Source organism: Leucopleurus acutus, assembly GCF_964270905.1.
Source record: "Leucopleurus acutus genome assembly, chromosome: 18".
In the NCBI taxonomy this organism is placed as follows: Eukaryota; Metazoa; Chordata; class Mammalia; order Artiodactyla; family Delphinidae; genus Leucopleurus; species Leucopleurus acutus.
This window is the reverse complement of record NC_139160.1, coordinates 64,043,541-64,058,015: the sequence shown is the minus strand read 5'-3', so window position 1 is coordinate 64,058,015 and position 14,475 is coordinate 64,043,541. Positions and strand designations below refer to the sequence as shown.

At 40.6% G+C, this 14,475-nt stretch overlaps 1 protein-coding gene across 2 annotated transcripts in view; it reads left to right on the top strand.

The window, feature by feature from the left end:
- Positions 1-14,252, top strand: part of ABCC4 (ATP binding cassette subfamily C member 4 (PEL blood group)) — a 207,886-nt gene extending 193,634 nt beyond the window's left edge. For both annotated transcript variants that reach the window (XM_082859518.1, XM_082859517.1), the window contains exons 30-31: positions 3,198-3,332; positions 13,218-14,252. In XM_082859518.1, coding sequence (XP_082715644.1) covers positions 3,198-3,332; positions 13,218-13,325 — 243 coding nt within the window. In that variant the 3' untranslated portion in view covers positions 13,326-14,252. The remainder of the gene's footprint in view (positions 1-3,197; positions 3,333-13,217) is intronic.
- Positions 14,253-14,475: the final 223 nt, after the last annotated feature.

Genomic DNA, 14,475 nt, shown 5'->3' with positions numbered 1-14,475 from the left:
AATTCTCAGCACTATTTCACATTCACTATTTTCACTGTCATTACATTTGTTTTGGTGATCTGTGATCAGTGATCTCTGGTGTTAACTACTACGCCTTGCTGAAGGCTCAGATGATGGTTAGCGTTTTTTAGCAATAAAGCATTTTTAAATGAAGGTGTGTATATTGTTTTCTCGGTCGTAATGCTATTGTACACTTGATAGGCTACCATGTAGTGTAAACATAACTTCTGTATGCCCTGGGAAACCAGAAAATTCATGTGAACCAATTTATTGTGATATTCATATCTTTGTGGTGTTCAGGAACGGAACCCCCAAAATCTGCGAGGGATGCCTCTTCCTGTTTGCTTTTCAGAAAGCCAGTGATTGTCTGTTCCTAAAGCTTTAAGGGCATAAAGACAAGTCAATCTGCTGCATATCCTGATGTTCCAGAGGGTGGGCGGCCAGCCTCGGGGAGCGGCTGGGGAAGTGACAGATGCTAATGAAGGGCCTAACCAACAGAGTTATCACCATAAAGTCACGTAATTACAAGTGCTTAAGGTGTAATAATTACATTTTGTTGCACTGGTGAATACTTCTGCACAAAGTCGGATGGATATGGTTTTGTTTACTGTAAGTAAATTAAGCAAAAGGCTTGTTGGGAAACAACTGTGACCTAATTAATAGCTGTGTTTATGTGTTGGCTCTCCAAATGGATTTACCCAGTTTGGGTTCATTAAGCACCATTAATGTGTCAGGCTAAAAATTCTATTTTGCAAAGATGTTCTCTCAAGTTTAAGTTTATTCAACATGATGGAGTCATAATGACAGCTAATGGAATCTTCCTTACTTTCTCTGTTGCCACAAAACAGTGAAGCAAGACAGACAAATCAGAAATCCTCTTCCTCCTAAGACTCAACAACTATCTCTACATTAAAGGCTTCTTCCTGTAGTTTTTAGGATTAGCTGGTTGCTTGTGACCTGTTTTCTCTTCGGCCAATAGCACAGCTTTTCCCTCCAGTCCCTGCACACTCCAGTCTTCATATCACTGTGGATTCTCCCCAGAAGTGTGAGCAAAGGAAGCATGTGAAAATCTGCAATTGCTCGAACAATATTGTTGCCTGTGTTCAACATTTTCACTGTCTGCAGTTAGAGAATTCTTTGGAAATGGATGATGAAGAACCAACACCAGGGCCAGGAAACTTGGATTCCACCTCTTCTGTTTATAGACAGTCTTACGGTTTAATATTCTTTGCCTTTCTTCCTCAACTCAGACCTCATTTTAGTAATGTTTTCCCAGATGAATGAAAACCGGAAACTATTTATCACCCCCGACAAAAAAAATTTGAAAACTGTCCTTATGTGTAGTTATTACATTGCTTATGCTTATAAGGGTCAAAATAGATCTTTCTGCCATTACATTGTTGATCCTATTGTTTTTTGAGAGTGTTAATGTTTTTCTGCCTTTGCCTTTCTTAGATATTAGTCAATCCTGAGAACTACTCATCTCAGTGGAATCATGTATTTTAGACAATATGAAAGGAAATGAAAAGATTTGCTATTCGTTCAAATTTTAGCAAATAAACTAGAAAGTTGGACAGGACAAAATATTAATAATACTTCCCCTAAAAATATATAAAGTCTTTATAGTCAGAGAACTCATTTCCACCAACTCTGAAGTGGTGATTTTTAAAAGTTGTTGCTTTTGAAGAATGGAAAATTCTTTGTTGTGTGAAGTAATTTGATATAATTATTTACTTTGTCTTTGGCATGAGAGAGACCTATGTTTTAAAATTGCATTTTTTTCTTCTTCACCATCAGGAGGAATGGTTATGCTCTATAATGCTACGCATAAGTAAAATTACACATTCAGGGCATCTAAATTGGCATGCCAAATTATACGACATTTTAGTAATTACGTGGATGTAACAGATTCAGTTATTCTTAAACTCTTTTGAGAGACCTGCTGTTAGCAGTGATTCTTAGCAGTAAAAGTTTAACAGGGAAATGGCCTTTATGAGAGTTAATAAATGTTTCCGATTGAATACCCTGGGGCCAAATTAACTGTTAATACCTAGATGTGGAAGAACAACCTGTGTCCTGCTTAGAGTTTCATCGTATTCTCTTACGATACATTTACTCTAAATATGATCTAAATGAAGAACTAAGTACCACTTAACATCAAAACTGTTTTCCTAGGTATGTCATTTGGGCCAATTATTTCGGATTCTTTTTTTTCCCTCTGAAACCATTAACCAAAGCCACTAATAAGTAGAAAGGCAGAGTTAAGAGCCCTTTCCTCTTCCTTTCAGTTTCCAATTAGTGGACATATTAATGAGCAATAAAATGGGTGAAAGGAAGGCAGCTGAAGAAAGAACAAGAAGCAAGGAAAGATAATTTGTGGAAACAGATTCAGATCCTTGGTAATTCAGATTGGGCTGCCCCCGTGTGCTGTGCAGGCCGTGATCACTGGAATTTGGAGCTCAGTTTCTTAATTGCTTCTTTAGACTTATCCAAAGAGAAAATTGGATTTCTGGAGATTTTCTTCTGTGCAGAGCAATCCTGCTAAAGCTGTTTAGGTAGCCACTCTTATTGCCAGCTTTTCACTCTCAGGAGGATAAGCTACTACCAAAGCTAACTTCAAGAAGCACCTTAACCTCTCTGGCAAAAGATTCTATCCCCACTTAGCTGAAATATTCCAGGGCCCTAAGGAAATTCCGGAAGCATTTACTTTGTCCAAAATTGCAGATTCTGTGAAACCAACTCGGGAGTTCATTTGCTCTCCGCCATCAGTTTCTATGACATCACCCTAATTTTTTGCTAAATTGAGTTTGATTTCCTTGAATCAAGAAATTTCCCAGCTCTGTGTATCTGTATAAATAGCCCTCAAAGCTCAAGAGTCTGAGAGCTAAAAGCACTAACTAATGATAACACCCGCAAATGCCCTGGGCAGAATATAAAATGCCACGAACTGCTGAGTGCCCCTAATCATAGTCGAAAACTTTCATTTTCTTCCTATAACATTATAATAATAAAAGGTCGGGTTAGGCCTTTGTCTGCCTGGTAAAACAGGGTAATCAAACCATTTAAACACCAGCCAGGCCTACCACCCAAATAGATTCTATTCTCGCTGTCTTACCCCTTTCGGAAATATTATCTGAGTTATAATATGTTACTGCAAAACATTGTGTGCTAATGGGCTTCTTTCTGCTGATTAACAGGTTTTGGATTCAGGGAGACTGAAAGAATATGATGAGCCATATGTTTTGCTACAAAATAGAGACGGCCTATTTTACAAGATGGTGCAACAACTGGGCAAGGCCGAGGCCGCTGCCGTCACTGAAACAGCAAAACAGGTGAGCCCGCTGCAGGGAGTTGTAATTAAGGTTCGTCTCCAGGGTTCACTCCTCAGGATCTGGCACCAGGGGTCTGGTAACAAGCACTCTGTGCCCTTTTCAATTATAAGCCTCCAGAGACAAAGCTTCGTGACTGCACCTTAAGAGTACATTGCAGGGGGAGGACACGTCTGCTGAGAATCTGCAGGACTGGTGGGGGCAGGAAGCAGGACGTGTGTGCGCCCACGTGTGCACACACGTGCGCACGAGAGAGAGATTTCGGATTGGAGCTTCCACGTGTTTGGCCTCTGGGGTCAGATCTCACAGAGCACAGAACACTCGTTTTGCGGACCCTTCACGTTCTTACGATTGGTGCTTAGCACGTTTATGATACACATGCTGTCAGGGAACATGCAGGAGGTTTCAGAGTTTGAGAAGAAGAATTGGAGTGGAATATTATGAATTGGGTCTAGAAAGATCTACCAGGGAAAGGTGTAGGTCTCTTCTGGCTTCTAACTGTAAAGAAAACTCCTACGTGATACTGTCACTTTCTCCCTAATTCTTCGTTGTTTAGAATTAGGTCTGGTTGCCTCCCTATGCTTCCTCTTCTTTCTAGAAGATGAAATTGTCATCAGGATAAACTAAGAATTCACAGTAACCCTAACACTGTAGTCTGAATGGCGCTTGAAGGTTTACAAAGCGTTTTCACAGATGAGGTGTGTGGAAGCCCTAAGCACTGTACATGGTGTGAGAAGGGTGCTTGATAAGTAGCATTCAGGTCACGTGGTATCTGTCTAACAAAGGTGAGTTGGTAGTATCTCATAGTACAAATGTGGTAACTGAGGTCTGGTAAGGGACTTAGCCACTGTCATGCAGCCAGCTGTAATTCTCTCTGGAATAAGATAGGAGTGGGATTGATGGAAGGATAGAGGGAGAGAAGAAAGGTCTGCTGTTCTTGCCCTTTTTGATGGGTGGGTTGGGGTGGGCTGAGGCCTCGGAAAGTATGTCGTGAGGCTTTCCGTCAAAACTTTACCTCTAGGTGTTAAATTATGGGTGCATTTTTCCTTCTTTACACTTTTCTGCATTTCCCAGATTTTCACTTGTAAGTTGAATAAAAGTACTCTTTCAGTATTTAACATATCTCTTAAAGAAAACGTCCCGTAATGTTATCAACAAGAGATAGAATTAGAAATTTGTATGCTCCCATTGTAAGACTTCAAAATAGTAAAATAGCTTATTTTTTAAAAAGAAGGGCAAAAATGGATAAAGCCGCAAGGAGAAATAGGAAAATCCACAATCAGTGGGAGGCATGAAAACAACTTTCTATCAGATTAATGGAGCAGGAAGAAAACTAGGTCAGGATACAGAGGATCTGAATAGTCAGTTAACCAATTGGACATCATAGGCATATACAGAATACTGTATTCAACAGTTGCCGGTTGCAGCACTTCCCTGGTGGTCCAGTGGGTAAGACTCTGCGTTCCCAATGCAGGGGCCCCGGGAACGGCCTGCAGGGGCCGACCAGGTTTGATCCCTGGTTGGGGAACTAGATCCCACACGCATGCTGCAACTAAGGAGTCCGAATGCCACAACTAAGAAGCCTAGGATGCCGCAACTAAGCGTCTGCATGCCACAACGAAGATCCCATGTGCCACAACCTAAACAAGCAAGCAAACAAACAAAACAAAACCAAAAAATGGGAAAAGAAAACATGTCCCAGTATCTAAGTAATTCTATATGAAACGTTTATCTGAAATGTGGCCCGAATTCTCTGTCATTGTTTTATCTCATTCCTCCTCCTTAGAAATGAAGAGCGGTACCTTCCACTGTTCATAATGTAGGCAATTGTGCTGGGTCACAGAGCTGCCTGAAGAGTTTAGGGATCAGGGAAGATTGTATTCTGAACTTTTCATAAGTACTTACATTGTATGTAAATAGAGAGCAGTTGCACTTGGAGCCCTATATTTTTTAATGCATGAAATTCACAGAGCGCTTTCATCCTCTAGAGTGTCTCCCAGTCAGAGCTTCCCTCCTAACATCCAGTAATTATTTGGGATTCCCTATATAACCTAAGTCACAGAACAGCCAGGAATCTCACAAACCCTTTTTTTCTTTGACCTTAGGCATTTCACATCAGACACATGTCCTCACGTATGAGTCAGAAGTCTCCACTTAGAAAACATGTAATGATTGTATATTATCAAACATTGAGCAATGAGAAATAGATCACAGCATTTAGGTAGGTACCTAAGTTCAACGCCTTCATTTTACAGGTAAGGAAGCTAAAGCCCCCCTTCGAAGGAAGTGTCCATATATATACAAGTAGTGATGGTGCTACCGTGCAGCAGACACAGGATTAGAAATCTTTTCTTCCAGTAAATGTTTTAAATCAAGTGTAACGTACATAGAAAAATAGACATAGGTCATAGAATTAGATATCTTTTGATTCATGGTCCAGTAATCCTGCATGTACTTAAACAATATCAGTGGTAAGTTACATTTGTGTAGTTCTTTATAATTTATTTTACATACTTCTCACATGTATGATTGCACTTAATCCTCATCACGGTCCTTTTTTATCCCCCGTCATGGATGAGGAGACTGGGTCCAGGGCTCACCTAAGGTCACAGAACTGGTCCAGGGAGCGCAGGGGGTGAATTGGTGGGGGAGGCTGAGTTCCGCCCTAGGCACTCTGCTCTGTGTCGAGCCTGAGAACGCTGCTCCTTTCATGTGGTAGCCAAGGCGGGGCCAGTCACCCAAGTTCACAAGGAGACAGAACATCACTCTTAGATTTCAGTCCTGCCACTGGCTCAGGTCACTTCTTTGGAAAGACATAACAAAATAACCTATCCTGATTCTCATCTCAGCTGAGTATCTTCTTGACGTTATTTCTACATATGCTTGATCCTCTTAGGAGAACAAGCTGTCAGGTTGTCAAATTTTTAAATGTGCAAGCATCAGATATCGTTCAGAGCATCGTTCAGAGCTGTGACACTGGGAGGATTAGCCTAAGTCAACAAGCTTTTCACTCTTAACAGAACAGAATTCATTCATTTGAAAAGAAAACTCAACATCTGGGAAAACGTGCATCCAAGTCATGTTTTCCTGACTACGTAGTTGATTCTCTGAAGATGGTGCGCGCAAGCTGAGTCACTGTCTGACTGACCCTTTTAGATGATCCGTGAAATAGAGAAAGTACCTTTCAGATACATGAAGCTGAAGGTACATTAGTTTGCTAGGGCTGCCATACAAAGTACCACAGAGTAGGCACCTTAACAGAAACTGATTTTCTCACAGCCCTGGAGACTGGAAGTCTGAGGTCAAGGTATAGGCAGGATCGATTTCCTCTGAGGCCTCTCTCCTTGGCTTGTAGATGCCATTTTTTTCTCTTTGAAAGAGAAAAAAGAAAGAAACATGATCTTTCGTCTGTTTGTGCCTGTGTCCTAATCACCTCTTCTTATAAGGACTCCAGTCATATTAGATTAGGGGCCACTTATATGACTTCATTTTAACTGAATCGCCTTTGTAAAGACCCTATCTCCAAATACAGTCACATTCTGAACAACTGGTGGGTTTAGGACTTGAACATATAAAATTGGAGGGGGAGCTTCCCTGGTGGCGCCGTGGTTAAGAATCCACCTGCCAATGCAGGGGACACGTGTTCGAGCCCTGGTCCAGGAAGATCCCACATGCCGCAGAGCAACTAAGCCCGTGTGCCACAACTGCTGAGCCCTCGTGCCGCAGCTGCTGAAGCCGGAATGCCTAGGGCCCATGCTCCGCAACAAGAGAAGCCACCGCAATGAGAAGCCCATGCACCACAACTAAGAGTAGCCCCCACTCGCCGCAACTAGAGAAAGTCCGCGTGCAGCAACAAAGACCCAACACAGACCAAAAAAAAAAATTGGAGGGGACACAATTCATCCCATAACAAAGGATAAATGCCTATCATTCATTTTCTTCTGTGATGAAGCAGACCTGATTGAGGCTTTTGTGAAGTTTCTTTGTTGCCAGTGTGTAACAGAGGTTTCATTTTATCTATTCGTTTTATCACCAGATACAACCCCAAAATTATGAAATCCTAATATCCTAGATCTAGGACCCTGGACTGGTTTGAATAGTGCAGGGAGGCACTTAGCAACCTCGTGACCTCTTATGTTGCCCAAGGTCTCTGAGCCTCAGGGTCCTCACCTGTATGTAGCGCAGGGATTACAGCACTGCCCGGCTCCTTCGCACTTATTACAAGAATCAGATGAGAGAGCGCTTTGTGAATATTGAGCATTTTATAAGATAAAAGTCGCATCATTTTTTTTTTTCAGGCTATAGATTCAACCCTTATCTCCCAATAAGAAAATGTACCCACAGTTCTTCTAAGTAGCATTAGAGACTCTAAATAATTAAATTTTATTTTTAATGATCAGTTCTTAAAGAAATGATGTGTCTAATGCTACAAAATTCAAAAACTTTACTTTTTTAGAATAGGTTTTAAAATTTTATAAATGAAATTTATAAATTTTACCATTTACCATTACCACTTTACCATTCCTGTCATTACACAGCTCCTCCCCCGGGTTGGAGCTCCAGCACCATCTTTGACTATTCTCTTGACATGTCCTGTGCTTCAGTAATAATTTGTGCCGATGTGGCCTTCCTGTTTTTAAGCACAAATGATAGCTCTTCCTTACTTTTTTCGTTGGATATTATATCTATGTACATAGTTATCTCATTCTGTTTAATGGCTACATAGTATTTATGCTTTCTCCATTCCCTACTCCTCATTTTCCCTTCTAATTAATTGTTACAGTTTTATGTTTACTTCCCCACAGGAGGAGCTCTAGTCCACTTACTATTTGTATTCTTCTTTATAATTTATCACCTTCTATTATCTTTCATCCTTTGGTTTATTTTATTGTTGCTTACTTCCTGAATGCATTTGTTTTTATTTTTTCTTATTTATTAATATAAATATTTCAAGGCTGTGAACTTTTCTCTGAATACTGTTTTAGATATATCCTATAGGTTCTGGTGTGTAGTGCTTTCATCATAGTTAGGTTTTTTGTATAGATTCTGCGATTCTGGTTTTCTTTTCCTCTTTGGTCCACAAATTATTTGAGAAGGATATCTTGAAAACTTCCTGGGGGTTGGAGTTTTTTCATGTTTATTTGTTTCTGTTTTCCTCATCAGTCTCAGTACCTTATGATCAAAAAATGTTGTTTGTCCTGTTTCCCCCAAGAAACAATATTTCTTAATACTTTTTTTGTGTTCTGGTAAATAGGCAATTTTTGTGAGTGTTCTGTGGGTATTTAAAAAGACGGGCTATCGTCTGTTTAAGTTATAGAGCTTCATTTTTAATTAGATCTATTTAGTTACATTATTTAGTTCTTCTCTAGCCTTATTTATTTTGGTCCGTTTAATGTAACTTGGACTAGGTGAATTAGTCTCATGCTACCAAGTTTCACTTTGTACTTCCTGCTTTCTTTGGTTGTTATAATTTTGATGATACGATTTTTTTCAGTGCACAAATATATTCTTGACTTTTGTTATCAGTATGAATTATATTTTCTACTATTTTAAAGTGCCTTTCATTGATTCATTTAATGGTCTTGGCCCTAAATCCAATATGGTTCATAATTAAATTGAGTTCCCCTTTTCACGTTGTTTTCATTTGCCTGGTATGTCTTTGACTGTTTTTGTTTTTGTTTTGGCCATGCTGTGGGGCATGTGGGATCTTAGTTCCCTGACCAAGGATTAAATCCACTCCCCCTGCAGTGGAAGCACAGAGTCTTAACCTCCTCTGGACCACTAGGGAAGTCCCAGTCTTTGATAGTCTTTTTTTTTTTTTTTCCTTTAATATTTATTTATTTATTGGCAACGTTGGGTGTTAGTTGTGGCATGCGGGATCTTTCACTGTGACACGTGAGCTCTTCGCTTCATTGTGGTGTGTGTGCAGGCTTCTCTCTAGTTGTGATGTGTGGGCTCCAGAGTGCATGGGCTCTGTAGTTGTGGTGCATGGGCTCTGTAGTTGTGGCGCACAGGCTTAGTTGTGTGACCAGGGATCGAACTGGTGTCCCCTGCATTGCAAGATGGATTCTCTACCACTGGACCACCAGGGGATTCCTCTGATTATCTTTTAATAGCAGATTACAGATACGTCTCTTGCAATGGCATGTAGTTAGATTTAGCTCTGAGGTTTAATCTTAGCACATGAGGCACCCCCCCCCCCCCAAAATATGAGTTTAGGCCATTTACATTTATTGAGATTATAGTTACGTTTTATCTTAGTTCGGTCGTGTTATACTGTCCGTTTTTAGTGCTATTTTTTTTTAAAAAAATTTTTTAGTCTGTAATTTGTGTTTCTTTGCTCACTGTTTTATGTATGTTCCTTTCATTTCCTCTAAGAATACTTTATTTCTTATTTTTGGCTCCCCATTATGAGCAATGATGTCATATCTTCCCTCTCCCCCTTCTCCCATCAGATTTTAATTGTTTTTCTTCTACTGTTTATCTTCATATCTTTTTTTTTTTTTTGCGGTACATGGGCCTCTCACTGTTGTGGCCTCTCCTGTTGCGGAGCACAGGCTCCGGACGCGCAGGCTCAGCAGCCATGGCTCACGGGCCCAGCCCCTCCGCGGCATGTGGGATCTTCCCGGACCAGGGCACGAACCTGTGTCCCCTGCATCGGCAGGCGGACTCTCAACCACTGCGCCACCAGGGAAGCCCTGGGCTTACTTTTTAATCTCCCACTATCCTTGCTGTTGAGAGTGATTTCTGAGAGGATAAGGGGAGGAAAAAAATCCAATATTCCGTTAAGTTAAAAGGAGAGATCGTCTCTAACTCTCCAGCACTCTTTAACTTTGATAATATATCTGTCAGTATGTCCACAAAGTTAGACCTGCTTTAAAGATGAGGAGTTTGCGGGTTACTGGGCTTGAACTAGGGCCGTGCAGTTCAGGGAGAATGAATGGACAGATTCTTGAACATTGAACCATTGGTTGCTGGCCTTTATCCGTGCAGGGGAGCATTTATTGCTCTGTTGCTTTTACTACGGTCTAATTCCATGATGGTGGCTTTGTTTACAAGTTGGAGTTTAAATACTAAACTTAGTTTCAACCTACATTGGAGGAACTATAATGAACTAAACCCAAAGAAGGACAGGAAAAGGCTCAAACCCAACACTCACTGGTCTTATGTTCTGCTTGGCCAGAATTTGAACTTTTTTGGCATTGTCTCTTTTAATCCTCATTAAAGCCATTCTGAGATGGTAGTATTATCCCTCAGATCGAGAAACTGAGGCAGAAGGGCCTAAGGAACTTCTCAAAGTCACAGGTTAGAAAGTGTTAGTAATCTTTTAACTATTTTCTGCCTCCCGGGTTACTATATTTACTGAATAAAATGTGTAGTAACTACGACCCTGCGCTTCTATAAAGATAAAAATCAAAAGATTCACAAAAGGGCCTCCTAGATGTTTTGTTTTCATCATTTAAGCTGGGTGATGCTGCTGCTTTCTGTGGACTTAAGGGACCACGTCTCTGAGCAGCATCATAATCACACCCAGCACTTAGCTCAGCGTGTTTTCAACCTGCAGTTTGTAGCCATCAATTAGTTCCTATGAGGTAAGTCATTGTCTCGTTTCACAAATGAGGCAGCTGGTGCAGAGAGAGCTTAAGTGATTTTTCCAAGGTCAGCAGTGGTCCCAGGAGAGAGAGGTGAGTTTGGGCCTCTCCATCCCAGGCTCAACCCATCCACAAGGACTCTGCTATCAAGCGTTCAGTCATCTCAACTCCCTTCATAACCCGCCCCGTGAAAAAGATGGCTTCTCTCACTTGTGCTGTCAGCCAGAGTGTATTCTACACCATGGCAACAGATGAGGAAAAGAAAGGTCAAATCAAGGATTTTATACATAGGAAGTTCATTTTCATTATTCAGTTCCAAGTACTTCAGACCATGAAATGAAGACCATTTTGGTTAAAAATTGCTAATAATAAAAAATTTTTAATAAAAAATTACACTGAGAAAGGGGTATGGAGAAAGGAACCAGGTCGATGGGGGAGGGGTGGCTGTCAGGCAGTAGGAAATGAAATTAAGTCCCTTCTGTTCTTCTGGCTGTTTTTACTTTCACTAACAGAGTATATAAATACTAACCACACAAGTATGGCTATTTAAAAAAAAATTGAGGAGGGGGATGAAATGCAATTAGCCCCCCAAAAGCTTTATTTTTGAATCCTTGCATTATAATGGAAATAGCCTCAAATTTCATCCAGTTGGATCCAAGCGTTCTTGGAGAAATTCTTATTTTTCTCCTTTTAAGTGACATTTTAATATACAGCATTTCATATGTAGTGCTGTTTTGGGGGTAGCAAGTGTGCAAGCAATAAGAGAAAAAGAAAGTACACATAATATGAAGGTGGGTGTCTCATAGCTTTTCCACGTCATATGTGACGTCCACTATCTCTCATGATAACTTTGTTGACAGCACCCACAAATGTACTTGGAGTCAGGTTTTGTAAAATAGATCTGAACTCATATGACTAAGCACCTCAGCACGTGACACGAGCCAGCCTCAGATAGATGGTACATTTTCTGTTTTAAAGACTCAAACAAAACTTTTCACATTCTTCTTTGGAGGAAAAAAAATTACTTTTGAAGTCCTTTTTCACCCAAACACATTTAGAGATAAGAGCTCACAAGACTTGACATTATTTCATTTTGTTCTGTGCATCTGTCAAGGAACTGAGATACGATACAGCTTCTAAAAACCGATGATTGTGGAACAGACAATCTTGACAGCATTTCATTTCCATTGTGTTCTGATTATACATTTATCAGAAAACCTGTATCTCTTCCAGTTCAGCTAGAAATTGGTAGAATTCAAGAACTCAAAGGCTTGGCAAAGACCTGTCCTATTATTTGGTATCATCTTCCATTTTAGAGAAGTTGCTTGGTTGAGTCATTGTTAAAGCTTTTGATGCTCTTTTCATTCTTATATCCCACTATCCACAGATCACATTTCTATAGGCCCTATAACTGCTTTGCCGCACAAATTAAACGCCAGGATATTTCATACGTATACGCCAGCGTTTCAATGCTTGTCATCAGAGTTTATAAAATATAGGGATTGCAACCTGATATTAACATCCATATCTATTGTGCTCATTTTGTGTGTGAAAATGAGAAACCCTCATGCAGACGATAGATTTCCCAGCCTCTTTGTCACCCTGTTTTTAATTTATCGCCAGGCTTTGAGTCAGTAAAATGATTTCGCTTATCAATTTAACGTAGTGATAAAGCATATCTGTGAATCAGAATGATCAGAACTCAAGTGGATCTACAGGTTGTTTGGCATTAGGCCCAGCCCCACTGAGGGTTTTAATGGGGCTGCTTCCTCCACAGAATAAATACGTCCCTGGTTTTTTCAATTGTTCCTCCACTAGTGATGGGATTGCTTCACATGAAAAGTGGACATAGAAATGCGCTGCTTGGGGCTTCCCCGGCGGCGCAGTGGTTAAGAATCCGCCTGGCAATCCAGGGGACAGGGGTTCGAGCCCTGGTCCGGGAAGATCCCGCATGCCACGGAGCAACTAAGCCCGTGTGCCACAACTACTGAGCCTGTGCTCTAGAGCCCACAAGCCACAACTACTGAGCCCAAGGCCACAACTACTGAAGCCCATGCACCTAGAGCCTGTGCTCTGCAACAAGAGAAGCCAACACGGTGAGAAGCCCGCGCACCGCAACAAAGAGTAGCCCCCGCTCGCCGCAGCTAGAGAAGGTCCTCGCGCAGCAATGAAGACCCAGTGCAGCCAAAAAAATTAAATAAATAAATTTAAAAAACAAGAAAAGAAATGCGCTGCTTTAGGGAGGAGGACTTTAAAACTTTTAAACATGTTTTTATACCCGTCTTTTTTTTTTCAGGTGTACTTCAAAAGGAATTATCCAGAAATTACTCACAATGGGCATGTGGTTATGAACGCTTCCAATGGACAGCCCCCAGCCTTAACAATTTTTGAGACAGCACTGTGATTCTACCATGAGGTCAAGTCTATTCCAAAGACATTTTTCCAATAGTCTTTGCACTGTGTAAACTAAACTACACTTTACTTTTTTTTTTTTACACCAGCAACAAATATTTACATACAAGTTGTTCGTCTATTTGATTTTTTTCCTCCACTTCACCCAATGATTTCAAGCTCTAACAAAATGATTTATTATTGTTATTTATACGTTACAGTATTTTTTGTCTTATCTAAATCAGAGGTACAGGCCACCAATAAAAGCTGTTTACCAGGTTTTGTGCCTTAAAGAGACTCCAGAGCCAAAGCACATTTTCTAAGGTATAAGACAAAGTTGTCATAGATGTTTTTTACTGCCCCCAAATTACATATTACTTTCCAGTTATATCAGGGATTCTATTTACTTGAAGACTGTGGAAGTTATCATTTTGCCTTACCACTTTCTTTAACATAAGTAGGATCCACTATTCCCTGCCCAAAACCTCTGGCTAAACTAGTACAGAAAAAACTAATAGGAAAAACAAAAAATACACTTTAGTTTAAGTGGCATTATAGTAGGAGAGGCCCCCCCCCCGCCAAAAAAAAGATAAATGATTAAAATACAGAAGGTCAGTATTTAATTATATTTTCTAAAAGAGATGGAAGAGAAAATGCTTTCAGAAAATAGGGGCCCTTCTAGGGGATTTGATAATGATAGACACGTGTTATCATTAATCGTCTTCTAGATTTCGTGGCTCCTACATGATATCTTGCAGTTTTAGACTCAGCTTGGTGATATTTTCAAAAAGGCCATGCTGCTAACTGTAATTGACCCTCAATTGACCGTCCGTTGACGGTTGACCCTCTGCTGACATAAGGCTTTTGCTTTGCCCGTCATTGAAATCCTTTCTAAATCACATGCATGGGCTCTCCTGACTTGGTGAGAAAAACAGAAAGATGTTGCATACATTGGCTGTATTTATGCAGTATGTTCTCAGGAGGCGCCAAGAAGGTTCGCTTTCAGGAGCCTGCCTAGGTTAGTTTACCTCTGACCACTAACTGTACTTTATTTAGCTCTTCCTGACCAGCAGATCGACAAGCCACAGTACCTCCTAGGGCCCGCCGTACTTTGTTTGAACCATGGGTCCTTAGCTTTTCTTGATGGTCGTGGCTATGATATG